General features: G+C 55.2%; 1 protein-coding gene across 11 annotated transcripts in view; it reads right to left on the reverse strand.

The window, feature by feature from the left end:
• The window catches only part of TCF3 (transcription factor 3), a 77,306-nt gene that overhangs the window by 17,475 nt on the left and 35,805 nt on the right, over positions 1 to 24,026 (reverse strand). For 8 of the 11 annotated variants that reach the window (XM_067312691.1, XM_067312690.1, XM_067312688.1 and 5 more), the window contains exons 4-8: positions 15,856 to 15,929; positions 14,712 to 14,808; positions 6,144 to 6,211; positions 2,477 to 2,606; positions 733 to 782 (exon numbers count right to left, since the gene is read on the reverse strand). In XM_067312691.1, coding sequence (XP_067168792.1) covers positions 733 to 782; positions 2,477 to 2,606; positions 6,144 to 6,211; positions 14,712 to 14,808; positions 15,856 to 15,929 — 419 coding nt within the window. The remainder of the gene's footprint in view (positions 1 to 732; positions 783 to 2,476; positions 2,607 to 6,143; positions 6,212 to 14,711; positions 14,809 to 15,855; positions 15,930 to 24,026) is intronic. The other 3 variants (XM_067312695.1, XM_067312694.1, XM_067312686.1) reach the window with 1 other exon arrangement.

Below are 24,026 nucleotides of genomic sequence, written 5' to 3' on the forward strand. Positions count from 1 at the left end.
GGAACAGGTTTGAATTCCCGCGGAGGGAACGCCGCAGCGCTAAATTCCCTATAAAGGCGGATGCACGCATGCACCCCGGAGCGGGACGGAGCCCGCCCGGCCCTCGGCAAACCCGCAAACGCTCCGGCGAGGAATGCAGCCTCCGTCTCGGCAAAGCCAAGCAGCTCCCATTTTCCTGCTCCAACCCCTTCCAGTCAGCTTTCCTGGAGATCCCATTACTTCGAGCCACAAAGACGTTGTTCAGTTTATTCCCCCGTAACAGCCGCAGAAGGACGGCCGACGTATTCCTGCAGGCTGCTCGGCTGGCTTATAAACCACCGCCGGCAGCGCGCGCACCTGGAGCGGCCCCAGCTGCCTGCCCGCCTCGCAGCCGGCTCGCTTTCCCCTTCCGAAGTGAAATCCGAGCGCGGCCCCGTATTGCGTTTCACTGGGGCGCCCGCGACGTAACGTCAAACCGGCGAGAGCCGGCAAACGCGGGCCGGGCGCGGACGAGGCGCCGGCGGGGAGCGCTGCCGCATCTTGCCGCGTTTTCCCCCTTTCTCCGGTGTACGAAGCCGCAGCCGGCAAAGTCCATCCCCGTCCCAAGCGCACGAGCGAGGAGGCTGAGGACCCGGTGGCGGGATGTCTCCGTTGCAGAACGTTAACCCCCCCCCCCCGGAGAGGCCAGGGTGCCGGACTGCACCGGGAAGCGGGGCGAGGAATAGCTGCAGGGAAAACGCCGGCGGCACTTACCGAGGAGGGGAGTCCGGGAGGCACCTTCCGAACCTTTTTGGGCTGTCCGTCTGGCGGAGAGAAAACAAGAGAGGATCTAAGTTTTGAAGGGACGGGTTACTGCCCGCCGCGGCCGGGGGGGAAAAGGGAGCAGCCGCCGAGCTATAGCTACAATCGCCGAGGTCGGAAGACGCGGTTGTGCGCGTTTGCTCTAATCTCAAACGCCCGATAGCCAAAGCAGCGATAACGAAAACGAATGAGGACGAAGCTCTTCTCGCATCGCGGACTCCTCATCCCCCCCCTGCGCCCTTTGTGGGCAGGTTTCGCCCGGCAAAACTGAGTTCACAAGAAAGTCCCTCTCCCACGACACCCACGACCAGACGCGCTCCGCAAGGCGAGAAGGGCTGCGCTTGCTCCTGAGAAGAGAGCGAGCCCCTAAAAACCACCCGTCCTCGTTTTTTTGGGAACGGTTTATCTTGCAGAGAATTTGGGGAAAGAGGATCCGGAAAGGGAACAAATGCAGTGACGGATTTGCGTTTTTATTTGCGCCCTAGAACATAATTTATTGGGGAGAACTTCGGTGCTGCGAGAAGGTGGGCGTTCGCCCCGGTCCGGTCCTTCCGCAATCTCAGCGGAGCTTTCTCGCCCGGGCTCCAGCTCAGAGGGGGAAAGACACCGTGGTGTCTTGGGGGAAGGAGGAGCTGGAGGGGGAAGGCAAGAAAATATCGGGGGCGGTGGGGGGGGAAGCATCCTGAGGAGCAGCTCGAGAGGAAGCGCTGGTTAAAAATTTGGGTTTTTCTTTTTCTTTTTTAGCTCATAATTAAGGAAAGCCCCACTTGGGGGAGGGAGGGGGCGCGGGATGCTAACGCAGCAAGTCTGCCGAGCCAGGGACTCTGCCCCGTTGTAGTTCAGGAGGAGAAACTCATCACCCAGAACGAGCCAACGCAAATTAAAAAAAAAAAAAAAAAAAAAAAAGCAGCGTTTCCCAGGCTGAAAACCTAAAACAGCGACATTTTTAAAGCAGCAAATTAACTTTCAAGTATCAAAGCAGATGCGTTTTTCTGAAAAGCACTGGAAAAAATACACGTAACACTATGTCGCTTCTGGTTTCGTTTGTTGGGGAAAGCCCAAAATAGCAGCAACAAAGCAACTTCGGGGGGTGGGGAGGGAACTACGGCAAAAAAACACAAGTTCTGGAGAACTGGGGCTCGTCTACGCTCAAAAACTCAATTCGCGCCTGACTTTAATCCTCGTTAAAAGCAAACCAGCTTATTTTCCAGGTAAATGCAGATACGGACAACTTTTGCTTTGGAGCATCAACCCTTGGGAGAGCTCCAGGAGGAAATGCTGCCTTCGCCGCAAGGTGCAGCTCCCTGTGATCTGTCCCGGGGGAGCGGGATGGACACCGGGACCTCGCTCTGCTCCTGAACACCGTATTTACGGCAGACGCTTTTGCTTGCCCAAGCCCGGGGGCTCAAACGGGGGCCGGGGGCCATAAAACCGTGGCTAAGCCGAGCCCAAGATTTGCAGAAACGGCTCCTGACGCGAGACGTCCCCGGGGGCCTTTTCAGAAGACCCTAACAGCCGTTTGCTGTTTTTACCCATTCTGACGTTTTTCAGAAAGCAGGAAATTCCACATGACTAAGAGCGCAAATGCCCGGTTTTACAAGGATTTTTTTGGCCGTTTCTTTTTTTTTGAAGCGACCCCCCTCCCCGCTCGCCCTCCCGTCCCACCGCCACCCCGGGGCGCCGCGAAGCGACTCACCTATGTTGCTCTCGGCACCTCTCCTGCGAGGATTGTTGGGGTAAGAAAAATACTGAGACCCCCCTTTCACCCCGGTGGGCGAAAGCGTGCTCGGACTCGCGATTCCCATTTCGCCGGGCAGGAAACCAGTCTGCAAACAAGGACACAGAGAAGCCCGGCCGTGTAAGGACGCCGTAAAAACCGCGCCGCGCTCGCTCGCAGTGAACGGAGCCGCCTCGAGCAGCCGTCGTACAAACGCGGCCGAAAAACCAAGCCGAAGGGCTGGGAGGAAAAACAAACACCTAAATACGGCGGTGGTGGGAACTAACATATGCGGGAAGAAAAGGGTCTTTCAAGGGGTGTTTGCAAGAGAGCTGGAGCCCGGCGAGAGATCCCGCTACGGACCGTGGCTGCGGAAGAGCAGGTGCCGCCGGCGGGGAGCACCGAGCATCACCCCGGGCGCTCGACGGGGCTTGACGGCTCCGGCGGGCCGTTTCGGGCCAGGAGGAGTCGTCAGAGCCAGCGCCGAGCAGACGGGCTCGGTGTCTCCCTTGCAAATCCGGCAGCGAGTCAAAGCGGCCCCGGGAATAACTGCATCCGCGGGGAAGCCGACCGCCACGTCGCATCCCGCCGCGTTTGGTCTCAATGGGGCGTTCTGCGCACGGTTAAATGCTTTTTAGGTCTTTGGGCCACGGAAGGGATTTATTTGGGAGTTTACCCAGAAAGCCCAAGCTCCCTCCTCACCGCAGCTGAGGTTTTAAGCAAGAAGATCAGGGTTTCCGATGCGGTGGCACCTTGGTGCTGTGGGGACACCTCCGACAGCCACGGTGCCCCCGCGCGTGCTGCAAAGGCACATCCAGCCTAACTATCCCGAACCACCAACCTCCTCCCAAAGCCCTGGCCTTTCCCCCTTCCCTTTTTAAGGGACAGCAGGGAGCCGAAGGGAGGCGCATCCAGGGGAGAAGCAACGGTGCAGCATCCACCCACGCTCAGACCCACCCGCGGGAGCCTCGCGCCCGGGGGAGCCCCTCTCGCGTCCCAGCTCTAAGCCGAGCCCAAACCTCTCCCCAAATACACGCTTGACTCGACCACGAGACACGGGTGAGCTTACGCCGTCCGCGGCCCATCAGACCCTCTCCCGAGTCCCTCCCCAGCCTCAAAACCAACCCCAGGTCGCAGCGTTTTTGGGTTTCCCGAGGTCCCGGGCAGCGCACCGCCCAGCCAACCCGGGGATTTTTAAGCGAGGAAAATTCAAATCGCTCTTTCTCGCTTTCTAAAAAGAGGAAACGCCTCCCTCGCGTTTATCCCAGCCGACCTCGGGAGCGGCGGGGAGCCGGCGGGCCGCCCGCCACCGCCGCTGCGCTTGGCCGAGCCCAGGCCCCAGCCGGCTCCCGGGAAGGAGCAACGGGCCCTTTCTGTGCGGAGCGGCATCTCCCACCCGGCCCCTTCCACCCCGGGAGTTACAGACCCTTTGGGGGAATTTTAGAGCGCTGGCAAAGGGCCTCGGAGTAACAAAAGCTCAGCTTCAACCCGTCTTCGGAGGGCGATAAATGGAAAGCAAGGAGGATTTGAGGCTTTTCAGAAAGGGGAAAGAACCAACCTGCTGCTTTAAAAAATCGCTCTCCTAAGAAAGGGGTCGGGGAGGGAAAGAGGAGCTCGTGTATTCACAGCTGGCAAAATTCTTGCAATCTGTTCCACCGGTCATGTTACCTTTGTGTTCAAAACGCTACGCGCCGCGGAGCAGCGCCGCCAAGAAAAGCAAGAAGCCGAGCGAGCCGGAGGAGAGCCCGAAGCGCCGGAGCGGCCGGGTGCCCTCGCCTTGCTCCCTCAGCAGGTAGCTTTGGCTTACGGGAGAGTTGCCTGGATTTTAAGGCAATTTTCTGGAGAAAAAAGGGCTTTTTCCCACCGCCCGGTAAAGAGGTTACGGATGGGGTGGGTGGTTTGGGGAGGAATGTGCTCCCCATCCAGCCCATGTGGGGACCGGCGCATGCGCAAGGCATCTGCAGTCGGACCGTTTTGGGGCATTTTTTTGGAAAGACAGGTTAGAAATCGCCCCGAAAATGGGAGACAGGAGCAACAACTGTTCCGGGGGCTAAGGCGAGCGCGCGGGGGGGGTTTTGCATCCCCTCCGCATCAAACGGGCTGCGTCTCGCGCTCCGCCACCCGATCCGCGCCCGCGCCGGGGCCTCTCGCGCTCCGCGGCGCCATTTGCCCACCCCGTTTCTGTTACCTTATATCTCCCCCTCCTCCGTAAGACCTCGACAAAATCATAACATTAAAAAGCGAGCCTTGGCATCCGTCCCGTTTTTATTTTAGCAGCTTCAGTGGTAAATTAAATCCACTCTGGCACAGACAGCCAGCACAGCTGTTTCAGCAAAGGAAACATCCTCAGTTCAGAGGAGAGGAAATTATGACAAATTTGTGTAAAATTAAAACACGTAATACGTGTGTGTGTGTACATGTGTAAAATAAAAAGCTGTCCGGCCAACAGCTACTCCCTTGGATATAGGGGGGGGACTGTTTGCCTGGGGCAGTCGGCGGCACCGACTCCGGCCGCGGAAGGGGCAATTTGGGCAATGCATCCAAGCCAAGGCGCTCGCCCCTTCCCAAAAAGCTATTTCTGGACGCCCGCGGCGGGCGGCTGGATTATCTCAGTATTGGCTGACCCACTTCCAGGGCTCTGGCTTGCCCCTGTGGCGTTCTCCAAAGGAAGCGTGGTGGTTTTTTTCCCCCCGCGGCACGGCCCTGCTCCTCCCGCTGGGATTCACCCGGGATAATGCAAAGGGCCGGGCTCGCCTGCCGGGCGGCAGCTCTCCCTCCCCAGCTACGCGGCCAAGCGCCCGCTGCAGCTCCTGCCTCGACAGAACCGCCGTGAAAGCAAAGCGCCCTCCGATTCCCCCCGACGCGATGCCGCGACACGGCACGAATCCATCCTGCGGCCTCTCCCTCTCCCTAACGGGGGAATCGCGCACGCGGCGGCTGGCAGCCCGCAGGGCTTCTGCTCTCCGTTTGAAGCACAAGCTCCTTTTCTTGCACCCTGAGCCGCTTCCAGAAGGGCCGGGGAGTTGCAACGTGGTTTGATGGAGGTGTTGGAAACTGAACTGCCCCACGGGAAATCCTGGTCTGAACCGGGGGAAGGAGAGGAACAAGGAGAGCGTGCATCCTCCAAGGAAGATGTTAAAGTCCATGGGAGTTTTAATGCAAAGCGAGCGCACAAAACCAGGCAGCTGGAGGGAGAAGAGACCTCCTCTTGAGTGCTTTTCTGCCTGGGGGCTACCCTGCCGTAATGAGACGTTACTTAGACCTGATTCATTTAAACTCATCCTAAAGGCAGCGTGGATAGATCGTAGCTGATGAAATATAAATCGGTTAGAAGCAGGATTAACGCTAATGAAATAAGGACCTCGAAGCAGAGCTAAGCGAGCCTGAAGAGGTTCTGAAAAGAACTGAAAAATCGCTGCCACGCAGTTTGCTGCTCTGAACCCTGACAGCTCTTCTCCTGAGCCAGCGACACGCACGGGTAAAACCACAGACCCGATCGTTAGGGTCTTCTGAGCAGCCTGAAGGATTTTCAGGACCTCGCGCATAGAGGTGAGATGCAAGGCACCGGGTTACTTTTCATTTCCAGGTCCTGAGCTCTCCCCTCCTAGCAGCCAACGAACCGAAATCTCAACGCTTTCATTGTTACCTGATTCAGTCCTGGCATCCCCGTGTCTCTTCCAAACGTGGAGTAAGAGGCTCTTTCACTGCTCTTCCCTACAGCAGAGAAAAAAAAAAAGAGACAACGTTTTGCATGAGTGGGAAGCGGAGATTTAACGCGCGCCTACGGCCACGTGCCCTCCCGCCGGCTCGCGGGCATCCCCGCCGGGCGCGAAGCCTGCTCCCGCCACGCGGCTTCTTCCGCCCGTTATCGCAGAGGCAACCGAAGCAGATAATAGTTGGCTGCTAAAACAGCAGCTCTTTTAAGTTCACGAGCAGCAGGGCTCGCTCGGTCCATAACCAACAACCCCCCCAAATTGCAGCGATGCAGGGAAGCGCTCGTGGCCATGGAAACCAGCAGTTTCAGACCTGAGCAAAAAAAAAAAAAACACCAAACCCTCCAGACAGATTTAAAAAAAAAAACATCCAAATTTGGCAGAGGCAGGGACAGAGCAAACCGAAAGCTAAGCATGACCGACCAACAGAATCTGCACGCGCCTCCCGCGCAATAGAAAATCTGATTTCGGTGCACTGCTAGCAGCAGCGTTCAGAGCTGAACTCCGGCTGCTTGCGGTGGAGGGATGACCTGCTCTCCCTTTCTCGACGGATATTCGACTTTGCAAAAACAAAAAAAAACCAAACCCCCAAAAAAACACCCCAACCTGGATCAAAAAAGCAGGCATCAAATAGAAAATTGTCTCCTTCCTTTCCAAGCGCCCTCCTTCCACTCCCACCGCGCTGGCTCCTCTCTTCGCAGTCAGCGCATCTCTCTCGACCTGCAGATCGCCTAGGGAATACGCCAGTTCAAGCTTAAACCCACGTGGCCCGGCCCTGCCGAGCGAACTTTAGCACCCTGCCTCGGCTTTTATCAAACACGCTCAACCTTGCCCTGCCCACGCGCTGCTGAAAATAGTATTTTCAAGGAAAAAAAAAGAAAAAAAGAAAAAAAAGAAAAGAAACCAACACACACATGCTGAGATGTTTCCACTCCGAAACGTCCTCGCGGTATCTTCCCTCGCAGTCGCACGCCGCGTGCAGCCCCCGGGTTGTGGCACGAATAGGCGCCCGGGCAGCGGCCGGCCCCGGCGGGGACCCCAGGGTGACGCTGGGCACGGGGCGGTCGCGGCGCAACGCTTGGCTTTGGGGTTTCCCCCGCGCCCAATGCAAAGCGAGACGTTTTTCTGCGGGAAACGGGCGCTTTTTCCATAAAAGAAAAAAGTTTGCCCGGGCTGCAAACCCACGAGGAATTTTTCGCCGCTGTTAATTGCAACCTACGGAAGGCGCCGCCGGGGAAAAGGGAGATGGGGGAGGACGATCAAAAAGGCTTCGGACCCGGGGACAGGACCTGGCCCGTCCCGTCCCGTCCATGGGCTCCGCAGCCCCCCGCGCCAAACCCTTTGCCGAAAAGGGCCGAGCACCTCCTGCCTCCCACCTACCTTCGCAAGCAAAATCGGGAAGGAGGGAGGATTTTGCCAACGTGCTGAACCTAAAACCACCGCCGAAGCCTGTTAAGATGCAGGTCGATGCGCCGGGGTGATGTTAGCTGGCCGCGTGCGGCTGAGAAGATTTTGGGGATGCAGGTGAAAGCAAAATGATAAATTGCCCCCAAACGGCCCCCGCGAGGCAGCAAGGGCCGGGAGAGGAGGCTGCTTGTTTTTGCAGAACCATTTAGCGCTGGGACATCCAACTCAACCCCCAATTTCGGAGCAGGTCCCACTGCAAACCCAAGAGCCCAGGAAGGGTCCGGGGCATCGCGACCCTCCTCGCCTTCGCGGCAGCCAGCCGCACCGGTCCCCGTCGCTATTGCGTTTCGGAGGTTTAACCGTTAAGTAAACACAGGTCAAAAAGTCAGAGGCCGGATCTCTTAAATGACCTAATTTTTAAAAGAGCTTAGCAGCTATCTTTGCTGCAGCGCCGGCAGCTTTACACAAATAACTCAACAGGTTGTGTCATCAGGTCAATCACTATTACTCCTAAATCAGAGGAAAACCAGGGTAATTCCACATTGGTTTAGCTGGTAAGCGCCTGCTGAGCTTCTCTTCTGCAAATATATCGCTGTTTCTATGTATCGCTTGCCTGGTTAAGCGGCAAGCAAAACACCTCTCCTGCTATCAGATAGCCTTAAATGCAACAGAAAGCTAAAATGAAAGCTGCTTGGCACACACTATGCAAGGAAAAAAAAAAAAAAAAGACTGCAAACCAGAGTAAATCTGCACAATATTTCTCAAAAAAACCCCTAACCCCCGCTACTTTCATCTGACGTTTCTTCTTTTGCGCCTCGCTTGCTTCATGTCAGAAACAAAGCGCTCCCGGTACCGGCGATCTGTTTTACGCTTTGATCAGCAGGCGATTTGCAGAATGGAAGTAACTTTAAAACCAGCAGGCAGGACAGTCCTGCAGACTCTGCCGGCTATCGCGAACCGGAGCACAGGTTCAGTGCCTGAAAGCGCTCTTTTTTGCGGCGGCACCCAAAGGGAAAAAGCAGCAGAAATCGCAAATTTAATTGTCGAGCTGGAGAGAAAAAGCTATAACGTGGCTGCAGGAACCCTGGCGGCTTCTGCTCCCCGGGGGGACACCGTGCGGAAAGCGCTGCCTGCCGGCACATCTGGGAGCCGGGTCGCTGCCGGAGCCGGCCGGGCTTCCCATCCCACAGCCGTGGCACGGAGAAGGGCCACAAACCAGAAACGTGGTCACAAAACCCATGGATGCACGGCGAGCTGGGACAAGAGCACCTCCCGGCGAGAAACTCCAGTGACCTCCAAAAGCCAAAGACCTCCAAAATTTTACAATTTTCCAGAGGCCGGTGCAGGCATTAAGGAATCCTGGGAAAACTGAGAAGATGCTGGGAATAAAGCCCTTGACTGAGAAACGGGATTCCCCTTCAAAACCCTCTCCTTCGGGCTTACTTTTGCAAATTTTAGGATGGGAAGGGGAAGCCAGGCTGTCACTATATTGCAGAGGGCACCTTAAGCAAGGAAGGACTCAGCGGAGCTCGAAACCGTCCGGCAGCATTGAGCATTTCCAATTATTTATGGCATTAAGTGGTTTCCTCTGCTACGAGACCAGCATTTCCCCTCCTGCCTTTTTCCACCCCCATCGGCTCCCTGGATTTTTCCCTGCCCCTGGCCCATGCCAGCCGGCAGCCTCTTTGCTTCCAACCCTTTCTAACACGCGATTTCCCCATCTCTCCCCGGCGTGTCCCTTCTTGCAGGATCACGTGCGTGCCAAGGCCGAAATGAAGCTCTGCTCCGGGGCCCGGCCCCCCTTTCGCTCCGAAACGCCCGAGCAAACCTCGTGCGCGTCCAACAGGGTGATGTGGGCAGCGCGATAAGTAAACGGGCGATTTTGACGTTTTGCTCCCCAAGACGAGCCCGGCTCACAGATGCGTACAAACCGTTCGCGTTGGGCCATCCGCGTTGCCTCCGCATTTGCCGAGAAGCCTCCCCGAAGGAAGACGGGTGTTTTACAGACGCGCGATATCCTGTGCTTCTTCCCACCCGTGGGTGCCCTCGCATCACCCCGTCCGCGTGCACCCAGCCCCGGCGGCAGGTTCCCACGCGTGAGCGATGCAGCTGCCCGCCACGCGCCTCCGCTCCCTGCACAGCCCGTTCGAAGGGAGGGAGAATATCCGATAATTCCATTAGAATTATTTCCTGGGGAAAAGGGGAGGTAAACGACAGCTTGCGATTAAAGGGAAAAAAAAAAACGTTAAAAAAACCCGGGAGCGGCGACAAGCCCCATCCGTGCACAGCTTAAAACCACTGTCCAGGCAGAACACAACAGCCCACAATACGCACAGGATTAGAAACACTTCTCTGAAAAGCAGCTAATTGCTAGAAATAATTACTAGAAAGAAATCTGTTATGGCTTATCAGTTTCCCTGCTGTTTAAACAGTCCTCCCCCCAACTCTCCCTTCACCGAAGACAAACGGTAAAGAAGCGACTGATTTTTAAGAAGAAAAAAACCAACACCCTCAAGTTCTCTAGTCCAACGCAACGCAGACAAGAGCATTTCCCACCCCGTTAATCTCGCAGCAAACCCAATAATTTTTTTCCCCTATCACCTTGCTGACTCCGTTCCGCACCCGAGGGGCCTCCGACGCTTTGGAAAGCACCTGGTTGAAGATCGCTCTCGCACCATCCCCGTCAATGAGCGGACGAGCATCCCGTAGACAGGCTCTCGGGGAGCCTCGAGAGAAGGGGCAGAGCAGCAGGGGCGCGTGCGGGTCCCGCGGACGAGCCAGCCCCAGCTCTTGGTCTGTGCTCGAGCTGCCGCCCTAGCCAGGGTCCCGTCATGGCAGATGCTGTTCGTGCATCTAAAGAACAACTTGTAAAAGCCCCAAATGTCAAATTTGGGTGTCTCAGACAAATAGAAATCAGTGCCCTTCCTGTCAAAGCGTGCTACAAGAATTCACACCAGTTTCGGGTGAGGGCGGCATCAGCCGGGATATCCCTGCAGCCTGCAGAGACATCCCCCTACCAGCCCTTAGGACCTGGGCTCCCTGCACAGGAGCAGGCAGGTAAACGTACCTCCAACCCACAGCGCCGGTACCTCCCCGCTCCCAATATTCATGGCCTGCTTGCAAGAAACCCCAGGCACTGCATCTCTCCAGGCTTCAATCTCCCTGGCACTTTGCAGCAGAAGACTTCATGCTCCCCTAGAGCAGGCTGTCAAAGCATCCTCCCCCCACCAGAGCTGAGCAGCCGCTCACCCCGAATGCCGGACCAATTCTTTCCCTGACCTCCTCCAGTTTGCTGCCTGGCTGCTGCTCTCACTGCTTTTCTCAATTTTTTTTTTTCCTGCATAACCCAAAACCAATGTTCTTCACTGCTTCGGTGTGTGATAATCACTGCTTGCAAGCCACACATCCATAGCGACGTGCAACCAAGCCTTCCCTAGCCGATCTTCCAAGGCCAGGCCCAGCGCAGGAATAGATCAGTAAGAAATTTGGATTAACAAGTTTATATATGCTGCTGCTTCTTTATCAAAATGGCTATTTCAGCCTGCAGTACCTGTTCTCTCCTCACCCCCCTGCTCACGTCGGATCAGTATGTGAGCGGCACTGCAGGGGTCTCTGATGAAACCTGGCCTGGGTAAGGACCGAGATGCAAAGCAGCTTGTGCGGGAAGCAGACTCCAGGTGCCAGGTTCTGCCGGCGCGGCACAACAAAACCCCTTCCCACGTTGCAATGTCAGTGACACCCCCGGAGCACGAGGTTTTTCCAAGCTCAGCTGCAAGAGCCACCGGTGAGACAAGCTCGCGGGACAGCAGGGAGCACACAGCTGCATCGCTGCTCCTCCTCCGCGACACCACGGCCCTGAAAAGCAACCAGCTCTCTGGAGACAGGTGAATTCTCCAACCTCTAAAGGACTCGACCTAAAGCTCTCCTTGCACAGCGGCTGCCGGGCATAACCTTGCCTCCCTTCCCAGGAAGCGGAGGACTAGTTTAACCCCTGTGGGCAAGACGGGCAAGTGTGCTGAAGCTCAGGCTGACAGGGAGTCCCCTCGCCCAAAGGTCTGCGAGTCACGAGATTCCTTTCCATTTTCTGGATGTATGTGGAAAGTGGAGAAAAAAAAACCCAAAAAACAAAATTGAGCTCAATTTTTCCAGCCAGTGCTGGCTGGACAGCATTAGCTTTTCAGTGCGGGAAGAGTGCTGGTCCCATTTCAGACAGGCTTTTGCAGGCATCTTTAGATGACTCGCTGCAGCCTGCCGCTGGGAAACGGCACAAACATGAGAAAATTACCTGGAGGAATTAGCAGCTCTTGGGCCCATCTTTCCGTGGCCCCCCTTACTACGGCAGCCGGCAGAGATTTGCTGCTCAGACCCCACACTAATGGAGGAAGCCAAAATTCAGATGTTTCTTTGCAGAGCCCTTTCAGCTCAGCCTCTCCCTCTATAACTGGCCAAGCCCGTCATTTCCGACACAAAACATGCTCTTCTTGAAATATTTCTTCTAGTGGTTTCTGATCCTCCTTGAAGAAGTAGAGTGAGCAATAGATATAAACTCCGATTTTGAAGAAGGGCTTAGAAAATAGTCTCACGCATCTTTCATCTATCCCAGACCACTTGACAGGTTGACCCTAATCTGCGCTTTCTATCTCCTCATGTTTTAAAATTCATCAGTTCCACTAAATCATCCCATTAGCATTAGCTTTTCCAGCTTGTTCTCCTCAAAAGGGAATCCTTCTGGAAACCAGGGGCTGTCGGTTCAAGCGACACACCTCCAAAGTTTGCATTTCTCTTCCACTTTGCTGCTCTTTTTTTTTGCTGCCATACGCAAAATGGTGTGTGAGGGTTCCTGTTCTCATTTCTCTCATCTTCCATTTATCATTTCACCCCTTGAAAAGTTTGCAGAAGCAGTTTGGTGAGAAGGAAGGGCAAACCTCACCCGTGGTCTTCCTTTGGTCTGTCATTCTCAGTATATGAGCAAAGAGGCAAAGCAAAACCTATTTATTTTGGAATCTGCTCCAGGAATCGGTGTTTTCTATTTTAACCACATTCAATTTTAGGAACGAACATGACGTTGAAACGTGAGATGTCCTCCTGTCTGCTCCTTCCTGGCCTCCCCAGCTCCTGTTTGGGCAACGGGGCTCTCACTGGCGAACCCCGACCGTCCGGGCCAGCAGACGAGACCTTGCACCCGTCCTGGGAGACGCAGCCCCAAAGGGCACCCAAGTCTTAAGCAACGTGTGCCGCTGCCTTCTCGGGTGGGCAGGCTCGGGGTGGGCATGGGGTTTTGGGTGCCGCAAGACATCAGCTCCCCTTCTGCCTTAGCGACAGCTCATGGAAATGACCTCCAGCCCAGGCAGTGGAGGCTCCAGCTCCACCTGCTAGGGACCGGTTGGGTTCGCAGCCTTGCCAGGGAGCGCCCAGGCGCTTGCCAAAGACCTGGAGTCCTGTCTTTGAGCGGAAGCCAACACGTCTTCCTTGCACACATCAAACGGGAAACCTCCATGTTCCTCCCGAGGCAGCTCCTTCTCGGTTGGAAACTTTCAAGGCTGACTTTGCCGCAGGGGTGGGATGGGCTCCCCCGCTCCAACGCCCCCAAAAAACCCTACTGAATTTCATCAAGACTCCCCTGCTTTCATCAAGAAACATCTCTTCTGCTTTGCTTGCATCCTCCCGGGGCAGAAAATGAGAAGGAATAACGCCCTTCAAGAGCAGCAGGGGAGAGCCTCTTGGAAATGCTCTTCCCTGTCCGCACAGGACCCCAGAGGGGCAATTAAACATTCCCATCTGACACGGAGAGGAGCGGACCAGCGAGAGCGCTGGATCTGACAGCGAGCCCCTTCCACCAGCCACGGCGCAGAAGGAGGAAACGCGCGGACACCTGCTTCCTAGCGCTGCCAGGCTCTTCTCTTCCCCTTTCTAACCAGCTCCGGAGAAGGAGGAACCTCTGAGGGTAGTGGGGATTTTCTGTTTTAAATACAATTCCCTCTTCTAACCCCACCCTTCCAAAATACGAGCAAATGCCGTGAACTGCCCTGACACCTCTCCTTCCACATTTGCTGGAGGATTTTAACTGCCAATGCTTTGGAAAAGGTGGGGAGGACTAACCCCAATTCCTTGCCTAATGCAATTAGAGCTCTCTAAGCCCTTCAGGATGGATATTTTCTGCTCTTAATCTCTCCTTCCACCTCCGAGCTTGGAGAGGTAACTGGGTAAACGGTCGCACGCGTCTCCAGGAAAGCAGGGGGGGACGGCGGGTGCGCTGTGCTTGCAGGTCAGCGGGAGCGTAGGGCCGCGTTGTCCCTCACGCTGCCCGGCTGCAGCAGGGGATGGAGGAGCTGGAAGGGGCTGCTAGAGCTTTGCAGCAGGCTCTGCCCGAGCAGGGCACAAGAACATGCCCCCAAATCCCGCTGCACCAAGGTGAGAGCACCCCTGGTTGTCTGCGGGGACTGCGCTGTCCCCGAGTTTCTGCAAAGCAAAGCGAGACGGGCTCTGCTACGCGATGGTGCTCCCAGGTACCCAGCGCAGGATCGGGGAGAAGGTCACAGCGCGGAAAGAGAGAGGAGGACGCAGCTGGTGGCACCTGCACACCGCCACCAGGTGCACAAACGTGTCCTCGCCCCGGGGTGCTCCCTCCTGTCACCCGCCGGCAGCTTCAGCAACTCGCTCCGGAGCACGACCCCAGCGCACACCGGAGCCCGGGACACCTGGGCTCCGCAGCCAGCCATCACGAGCCTGTTGTGAGACCTTGAGGACGAGCTGTGTCCCTCCGCCGTGCTTTCCTACCCTTGATTACCAGCTCCCAAGAGCAAACTCAGCCTCTTCCGTGCCAGCACGGTGGGCATCAATCTCTGCTATTGCCTCTGGGTGCTACTGTAAAACAGGGAAAAATAATCACGCGCATAAAATACAAAGGCTGTCGTGTACGTGTTGGAGGCTGACGAGACCCTCTGGACAGCAGCTCCTTTAACCACAGCTTTGATAGCACCTTCTGGAGAAGGTCTGATGGGGGAGTACAGTAATTCTGGCCAGCGTAAATGCTCCCAGTGTTAAATTTCACCTGCTTTGACCCGGTATCCATCAGGCAGCTCAAGGGCACTTACCCACTAGTCCAGGTCCCAGGAATGGTGATGAAGATATGCTGTTGTGAGACGGCAGGTCCCGATGCTCTCCGTAATGCGGGCCTTCACCATAGTTCTGCTGAAGTGACAGAGGACATTTATCACTGGACACGTGAGGACACCGAGCCAAATACAAAGTGTGCGTGGATATACGTATACAGACGCACAATTTAACACAGTGTGATTCCTTCTGATATTCTCTTAACCTGGTATCAGGAATTGAGGAAGGGAAGAGAAAGACCCAAGCTGCTGTTTTATCACTGGGCACTCTCAGGAGATACCAAAAAAGCCACCTTAGCCCCAAAGTTGCATCAGCTGCACTGCACGCAAACGCACTCAGTGGGAAGGGTCAGAGTCAAAGGCACCTTTTAAGAGGGCACAGAAATGATCTTATTCCCCAAAGTGCAGAGATGGCATTGGTCACCCTCAGCCAGTGAGGTATGAACAGGCAAGACATTAGCTCTGTCCCTCCTCCGTCCAGCACTTCTCCTCATACGGGGGAGAGCAGGCCAGCACGGCCACGAGACCACGGCAGGAGGAGGAGATGTGGCACCAAAGCAGAGAAATACAGGCGGTTTGCCCCACGCTGGCAGCTCCTCTCCAATTTTTGCCTTCCTTCAGCAGCCTGGCACCCACCAGGTGAGAAGTGCTTCTCGTGGCAAAGACCCCACACGATTCCCCCTCCCCCAATCGGAGCGGGGGGAAGAGGAGAAGGCCTATAAAAATGAGAAATGACACAGCGCCTGTTCCAGCACTGACCTAAGGGAAGGGAACGGTGCCATTGCAAAAACGAATCACACAAACCCATTAAAACATGAGCATCTGTCAAAAAAACACCATTTCAATTAAGTTAATGTCTTTTCTCTCTTCCCCTCCTCAGGCCCCCAGTTATAAGCTGTCGCAGCCTTGATCCCTTCCCTTCCGAACCTCTTCAAACCTCCCATCTTTCACTGACGCTCCTGGTCCAGCCCCCAAGCAAGGGCCAGCCTTGCCCCCCATCTAAAACGGGGTGAAAAAACCTCTTCCAGGGCTAGAACCAACTTGGGTACAAACACGCACGCTGAGAAATCACCATAAAGCCCCCGTTTATTTTTGTTGGAGCTCAGTGTTTATGCTTCATCCTTACCCTTCCTTGGTCAAATGTGGAGCTGTTTTGATCTCCCGTTCCCCAGGAACCTGATCCCGGTCTTTCATCCAAACCTACCGAAAAACAGGAAGAACAAAGGTTACTCTTGCTTTATCAGCAAAGCCTCAAAGGTGTTCTCGCAAAATTAACTCTTCCTTCTACAAACAAAACAATATTTTCATTAATAAACCACTTCCACTCGGCGTGACCGATCCTCCCCTCTCCGTCCTCACCTTCCCAATTCAGCTGAGGGTTTGCTCTGCCAACTTCAAAGCAAACCGTACTGCAGCTTGGAAACGCTTCAAAACACAGGACAGTGGGAAGAGGAGAAACAAGTATTTTAACTCCGCTTTTTGCGAGAGGCTGCCTACGAACCCGCTTTCCCTGGAGACTGATGTTTAAGAGGGCTACAAATTAAAAACTTATTGTATGTGTCCCAGTGCTCCGGCGGGAGCTGATTTTTGCCCGCGTCTGCAGTGTGCAAACAGACCCGTCATGCTCGCGCTGCTGCTCTGTTAGATCACGGGCCAAATCCTGCTCTCCGTTACATGCGAGGAGATCAAAAGAGCGCCTAGGCCTGTTAGAGCCTCAGCTGTGAATTGTCTGGGGTACAACGTGTTGCCTGCAGCTTAGTCGGGCTTGTTTGAGGGTGACTTTTATTTAAGACACCCCCATGCTCTTGCAGGTGAAGGCGTCCTACTGGCCTCAACCCGGGGCTGATCAAAACACGCTCCTGCTGATTTAACTTTCAGTCCCCCAAAGCGTATCCTTTGCAAAGGTGATACGATCCAAAATGGCAGCAAACCAAACACGAGGGTTTTGCAATGTGACTCCACGCAGGTGGTGGCATGCAACCTTCTCCCGACAGGAGATCTTTCATCACCTGCCAGGTCCACCCAGCCTGGGCCTTTGGGGCCACCAGCACATGGGACATGGCCAAAGTCAACTAGGGTGATATCACCCCAGACTTGCACTTCAGGAATTACAAAGCCAAAACAGACAGGACCCTAAACCCACAGATGCCATGCACAAAAAAACCACCATGCAAGGCAGAGCTGGGCTTCCTTCACACGGAGACCACCGCGTTGGTGCCCGCTGGATGACGCTTGTGTGGCTACGAAGCTGTTCCCGTGGGTTGGCCGAACAGCTGTTGGCATCGTGCTGTTTTAGAGACATGTGGTGGCAGAGCTGGGTGCAGGGCACTGCCATGCCAAGGCCAGTTTTGGGGGAGCGGGTACGCCCGCGACACGGACCTGCGAGGTCGCCCACTCCACCTGCATGGCCGATATCTCGGCAGAGCTGCTCGGGGGGAGATCTGCAAGTGGTTTAGGAGCATGAACAGCACAGATCAGAGTGATGTTTCTACCTTTTTTTAGCTTGTCTTGGAAATCCTAATCTAATTTTTGGAGAATACAGCCCTCCTCGCAACAGGGCCATATTCATGACCTAGTGCAGCAGCTCCCGGCAGCATCCAGCAACCACGCTGTTGCCATTTGCGAGTGGATTTGTTCTTACCTACATAAAATAGCATATTCCTGATGGAAACACACTCAAAATCACTCCTCCCGCTCCAACAACCAGAGCGTAGATAGCAGAAACCACTGGCTTTTTAGGACAGTCTTGTTCATTAACTCAGCTTCACCATCTCGGACTCTGCATTGACCAAAAATGCTTTGAACAACTTTAATGAATTTTTAACCGCAGCATTACCTAGCAGACCCAGAACGCTCCCTTCCCGGCATGGGCAGGACCAAGGGGCCCATCACGCTCGTGGCCTTCTGGCGACGGAGGGCTGCAGCAAGCGAGAGTCACCCTGGGGCCAGCACCAAAGGCAGCTCCCGGCCCGTGGCCAGGACACCCTCGCGGAGAAACCGCGGGAGGCGAGACCTTCCTGGGGCAAAGGGACCAGCACCACCAACACGTGACCGACACGGCATCCGTCTCCCCAGCGCCAACCAGCACAACCCAGGACCGAGAGCCCTCTCCAAGCTCGGGGTCCTTGGGGATCCGGCCGGGCTCTCTGCAGATTCCCACCAAATCCACCGCTTTTGCCTTTTCAAATGCAGTATGTGTCAACGGCCCTGATGCCTGGAGGACCTTCGGCGAGATTTATTTTTTTTAAAAAAAGAGAAATCGGTTCGTACCCTCTGGTCACAGCGACAACACCGAAGGACTGCAGAGAACAACGGGCGCTTGCAGGGAACAAGGCAACGGGGTGGGTGCAGAGTTTGAGGGCGCACACCAATTTCATTTTAGCAAAGCTTATTATTATGGCAAACACGCCATGTATTTGTCTCCTCCGCTCCCCTTACTGTTCATTTAACCAGAAACTTCTTTCAAATTACATCCTTCTATTTCTGTGCCTTTGTGTTAATCATTTCCCCAGAGAATTGGTGTTTAATTGCTGTCTAATTTGCATAATTATGCATATTAATCTCTACACCTAATGAATATTCATAATTCTCATTTAGATTTTGTTTTCTAATCAAAAATTTCCAATGTGATTACTGTGCAGAGCAGGGATAAGCCTCTAATAATACCTTGGATACTAGGGAGAATTACTGCCAATTCTCCCACCTCCTACTTCCTAGAATAAACTTTTGCTTTGCTAATGTGTTTTTCTAAAGCAATTCATCTGCATACCCCGCAAACACCAATCGCGATCAGGAGGCAGAAACGCTCCTTCTATTCATTTTGCTTTCACGGGTGTTTTTAAAGCAGCTCAACGGTCAGGGCGAAGACGCAAACAGCAACCGTGGCCCCAAACGTCCTCGGCAAACTCACGCCGCGCGCTGGAAGGACGAGGACTTCGGCCAGCCCCGACGGCACCAAACATCCCTCCTTTCGCTCACCCCCGTCCTCCTCGTCAGGGAGCCGGCAGGCAAAAATCGCCTGGCCTCCCCCATGCCCGGTCCTTTCTGTACCCCCCCGATGACCGCGGGGCTGCCCCGGGCCGGGCCACGCTGCAGGGGACACCGCGGCGCAGGCTGCTAGGGGGGATCTGGAGACACTTCAGGTGCCTGCAAGGCCAGGATGGGGGTTTTTTTTTTTGCCCAAATTCCTGAAAAATCCCTGCCAGGGCTCCCCAAGCATGGGGGGAGAGAGGACGAGGCGAGCGCTACGGGTGACGGGAGGCATCGGCAGCAGCCACCGGATCGGTGCCGAGGGACAGGGACACCCGCTCGCGCCACTCCGCGGGCAGAGGGATGGTGCCCAAACGGCACATCGTGGTCCGGGTGTCCCGATCCCGGCAACGTGCAACTCGTACGCTGGGATCAGCCCTCTCCCTCCACTCCAGCCGAGCGGGAATGGGGAGAAAAATCCCGTCCTGCTCTAAGCAGCTTTGGAGTTGCAACTGGGCTGCAAAAGCAGCAGCGCCCAGAGCCTGGAAGAGCAAACTAACCCTGCAAGGGAAACCAAAAAGGCTTTTTTTTTTTCCCGTTCCCCCCCCTTTTTCCCCCCTCCGGGTGCTGACGTTCACGCAATCGCGCTGCTGCCAAGGTGAACTGAGGTTATCGCGCTTCCATCCGACCAGCAAATAAAGCGGCGCGCGGCTCTGGAACGGGCACGCAACCCGCAGGGGCGAAAGCGGCTCTGCCCGCGCGCGGGCACGGGGCCGCCCGGCCAGCGCTCGCCTTTCGAGGCCGCGGCAAAGAAGGTCGTACGTCTTTCCCCGAGCTATAATCACCAGCGGGGAGGGCGTCTGCAACGTCTCCCGTTTGCAGCCTACAGGTGTTTTAAGACTTCGGCTGTTTCCGGGATGAACACGGGGAGAAAAACCTGACTGCTTGCTTCCAGCAAACGCCGTGCGTCTAATGCAAACCTATTTCCTCCCTTCGTATCAGCAAGGAGCTAAAATGGGGCAGCAAACACCCAACCTCCGAAAAGCCAAAGTCGGGCCAAAGGTAGAAGCGTTTGGAAAGCCGCCCCTCTCCGGCGCTCGGCAGAGCTTTGCTCTACGGGCGCGACCGAAGTCGTCACCGAACACGGTCCCGCTTTTCCCAGCTCCTAACGCCGGACCTCGCTCTCCGGCGCCGGCCTTCCCCGCGGCATCGCTGGCGCCGACCAAGACGATGTCCCTGATCAAGACGATGTCCCCAAATCTCGTGGCGCGGAGCTGCACGACGCTTGCACGCGCGAGTTTAATTCCGGCGTATCCTGACTTTTGAGGGCCCGACTCTGCGACGTTTCTAACCTTCCCCCAAGGCAGGGCGCGCGCAGTTTCTATAGACGCCCACGTGTGCGCGCAGCTGCTGGCAGCCAACTTGATTTTAAAAGAAAGCCATTTCCCAACTAACCAAGTTAAGGCACACTTTCCAATTCAGAAAACACAAAAATAGGAACTACCGCCTCCTTCCATTAATATAGTTATTAAAAAACGTACAGATTAATTGTGCATTTTAATAACCCTGATCATGAATATTCATAATGCATTTCTTGCTCGTGTTCTAATTAAAATGTACTAATAGAATAAGATGTAGCTGTCAGACAGCAATTTTTTTTTTAAATGATTTTTATGCTGGAGCTAAGAAGAGCTGATAGACGAGCCCTGTTATAAGCTCTCAGCATGGATAAAAATAATTTGTCCAAGTTTAGTCTCGGTAAAAAAAAGCCCTCCACCTGATAATAGATCCTGTCTTCCCTCTCCAATCTCTGCATCTCCTCCAAAAACAAGCAGGGGTCCCGTAAAGGGCGCACGTTCAAAACCAGTTCAGCTCAAGCTTAAGTTACAACGTCAAAGGCAAATTTACCACCCGAACCCCGCGGGCCGTAAATCCTTCCCAGCTTCCTGCCTCGCTTTCCAAAGTTAAGCAGGTTGCTGGTGCATTTGCTTCTAGACACACGTCTCCCCTCTGCTCCCCCTGCCCCGGGGTGGCCCGCGCCACCCCATAAACCCGCACGACCCCTCGCGCCTGCCAAGCTCAGCGGCCACCGTCTGCTCCAGCCCAAATTTTAGCAGAGGGCTCCTAAGCCCTGATTCAGATCTGGGAGATTGTTTTGATTTTTGTTTTTTTTCCAGTTACGGGCATATTTTATCCAGGCACTTTCAGGTACGCAAAAGTCGTCGTATATAATTAGCAATATCCCAAGGTTATGTGCAGGTAATTTGGGACACGGGGCACCAGGAGCAATTCCCCACGCAGAAGGAACGGGAGGAGTAAAGCAGCCACTTTAAACACGTAATTCTTAAACGAGTAAACTCATTAAGAAGGATGTATGGTTTTCTGCCCCCATTCCCGCATCCCAGCAGCCACGCGCGGTCCCTCCTGCTCAATTCTCCATATGCCGCTTCCAGGCCGAATGCACGGGATTCCTGGAGCAGAAAATGCCATGCAAAGAGCTGCCTGCTCCAGCTTCGATAATCAATCACGGCCCCAAAAGCTACCCTGGAAACCGGGTTGTCCCTCGAGCCACTGGCGAGCCCAGCACGGAAAACCCCCAAGTTTTAGGAGTTTTCCCGAGCTATAAAACGCCCAAACTGAGCAGAGCTACGGGACCCAAATGGGGAGGGGGAGAGGTTTGAGTTGGGGCGAAACGGCGAGTTTGTAAAAGTCTCTGTTAAAAATCTTTAGGCCGAGCCCCTCGTTTGGCTGGAGGGGGGCGATGCCGGCAGATCCGCCAGGATGCTGCAGGGAAGCGAAGGGAGCCGGGAGCTTCTTCGCCCAGCAGCTCACGGGGGAAGAGCCCCCCGGTTGCTTCGGAGGGGTCGCCGGGCAGGGCTAGCTTGATTTTCTGCTTTGACAAATCGTATTTTTCCCTTTTCAGAGGTCTATCCAGCGTAGCCAGCTTTTATCAGACGTCCCGGGCAAACCTTGGAGAGATGGGGGGGCAAATTCTGCTCTCGCGCTGGGCAGGAGCGTGCACGGAGCGGGCAAACGGCAGGATCCTGCAACGCACGGCTGGTTTTTCGGATGCCGAAACCCCCAAAGCCCCCGGGGCTTCCATTTCTGCCCACGTCGGAGCAGGACGGTCGCACGGTGCCGGCTGGGAATAAAAACCCCGCCGTCAGCAGTCTACCCTGCTTAAGTCTATGAATATACTTAACCTTTCCTACCCCGCCAGCGGCCCCGGGGGAAGCGCGGAGGGTGCCCCGCTCCCGCGCGAGCCGCCCGCCTCCGTCGGCAGCGGGACAGCGCGGGTCGCCGATAAAGACGCTGGTGCCACCGTAATTTGATTGGAAACAGAGGTGACAGAAGGCCGCTTGATAAACACTTCCAAATTAAGCGGCTTGTGTCCTAATCGCTCTGGCGATCAGCCTCAGAGCGAAATCTCCGCTAAAAGGGATTCGAAATCAATAAAATTAGTCGACTAGTAATTAGCTTTAGTCCCAGGCAAACCAGCAAAGTTGTTTTTCCTGGCAAGGGTTCGCTCCCTGGACCAGCACGCCGCTCCTCCTGCTAGGCGAGAAAACCCCCCCCGGATGCGTTTTAACAACGAGGCATCTTCCGGGAAAGTCACCTCAATTCACCGAGAGCACAACTGTAAGAGGGGAAAAAAAATAAAAAATCAGGGCATTTAAGACGGGCTGTAAATTCTGCCTGTTTATTTACCAGCCCTATCTACCCCAGAAATCGGAAAAAACAGATTGGAACGGAACGCAGTTACGAGCTGCAGCGCGACGCTGTTTACAGGACGTCGGCTGTGGATGGGACTATACAATTTGTTCACTTCCTTTTCCCGGCGCATGACAAAACAATTCCAAAAAAAAAAAAAAAAAAGAAAGGGGGGGGATAAAAAGAAATGCCGAACACCTGGAAGGCAGCTCGGGGATCCTGAGCGGCGCGGGGGCGGCCGGCTGCCTCTCCGCTGCCAGGCCACCTCTTATCGGATGCTCAAAGTGGCAGAGCAGGAATCTTTGCCCCAGGTAGGAGAGCTCCGATTTCATCGCCTCCGCCTCGAAATGACCGGTTTTCGGTCGGACCGAAGTCGGCTGGTAAAGACGAGCTCCGGATCTTTCAGAAAATAAAGGACGTGAAAGGCTCAGGGTTTTTTCCGCTCGCTGGAGAGAAGCGAGTGCTTTGGTGGATCTTGCTGCAAAGACTTTGGGTCCTGATCCCAAAGCTCCCATCTTACGGCTGGTAAACTCAGCCCAAAAGCCGGCGCGGGCAGAGGAAGGCGATGGGAACGTACGTGGGATGGGATGACTCGAATGAAAAGGAAAAATTCCCACGATCTGCCGGGGTCCGTTCCCACGTGACCCGGGGGGGGATAACCAGCATTGCCCGAATTGCCCCGGGGCAGGGCTCGTGCCGTGCCGGCTGCTTCCCTTGGCCAAAACGGCCTGCCCAGGACGAGCACGCGGGCTGGGCGCCGAAAGCAGACGCTCCGCACCACCGCGGCACGGCGAAGCCGCAGGATAGAGGTCAGCGACGGCGCCTGCGGGATCGGGTACCTGCAGGGACAGGCGCAGCACAGCCGGGCCCATACGTTAAGCACACGGGTCATCTCGGAGCCTGTTAACACAGCTGCCTACAAGATTTATGGGGGCAGATCCTTCCCATTTATCTTCGGGATGATAAACGTACAAAAAAACCCCTCAAACCCAACGCACGCGTGCGCGCACCTGCCCCTGGGGAAATGCCCAGCGCTGCCTCCCCCGTCCCGCAGCGCACGCTCGGCGATGGGTTTTGACTTTAAAAAAAAAAGCTGATGCCACCACTTCAGTGATCATTAATTCCTCCGCTTAGCATCTGTTCCGGCATCTCCTGCTTCGCGTTGTAGTTCAGCAGTTTTTGCACGGTCCACACACGGAGCGGGATTTTCGGAAGCGGTTGGGGCTGGGGAAGATGGGTGAGGTACCGGGAACAGAGCGGGGAGAAAGGCGTCAATTCCCCGTCGGCTTTGGACGAGGGGAGAAAGCATGGGGAGAAAGCAGGAGAGGAGAAATCAAATCTACAGACAACACAGAAAAGCCAGAATACATAATAATAATAATAATAATAAAAACTAAAGCACTTTAGGCGCTCATAGCTCCACTATACCGCCGGTCAGACCCTTCCCCAGCACCGCGCCAGCACACGCCGAAGCGGGTGACAACCACCATGTCCTACTAATCTATGGGTGAAAGCAAGAAAGCCTCTGAATTCGGGCATTTTTTCACGCCCTCCGTTAAAACCCACTGCAGCGCGGCCAAGCGACACGCTCCCTCCGGCGGCAGGGCCCGACGAGCG

This window comes from Apteryx mantelli, chromosome 30, assembly GCF_036417845.1.
Source record: "Apteryx mantelli isolate bAptMan1 chromosome 30, bAptMan1.hap1, whole genome shotgun sequence".
Lineage (NCBI taxonomy): Eukaryota > Metazoa > Chordata > Aves > Apterygiformes > Apterygidae > Apteryx > Apteryx mantelli.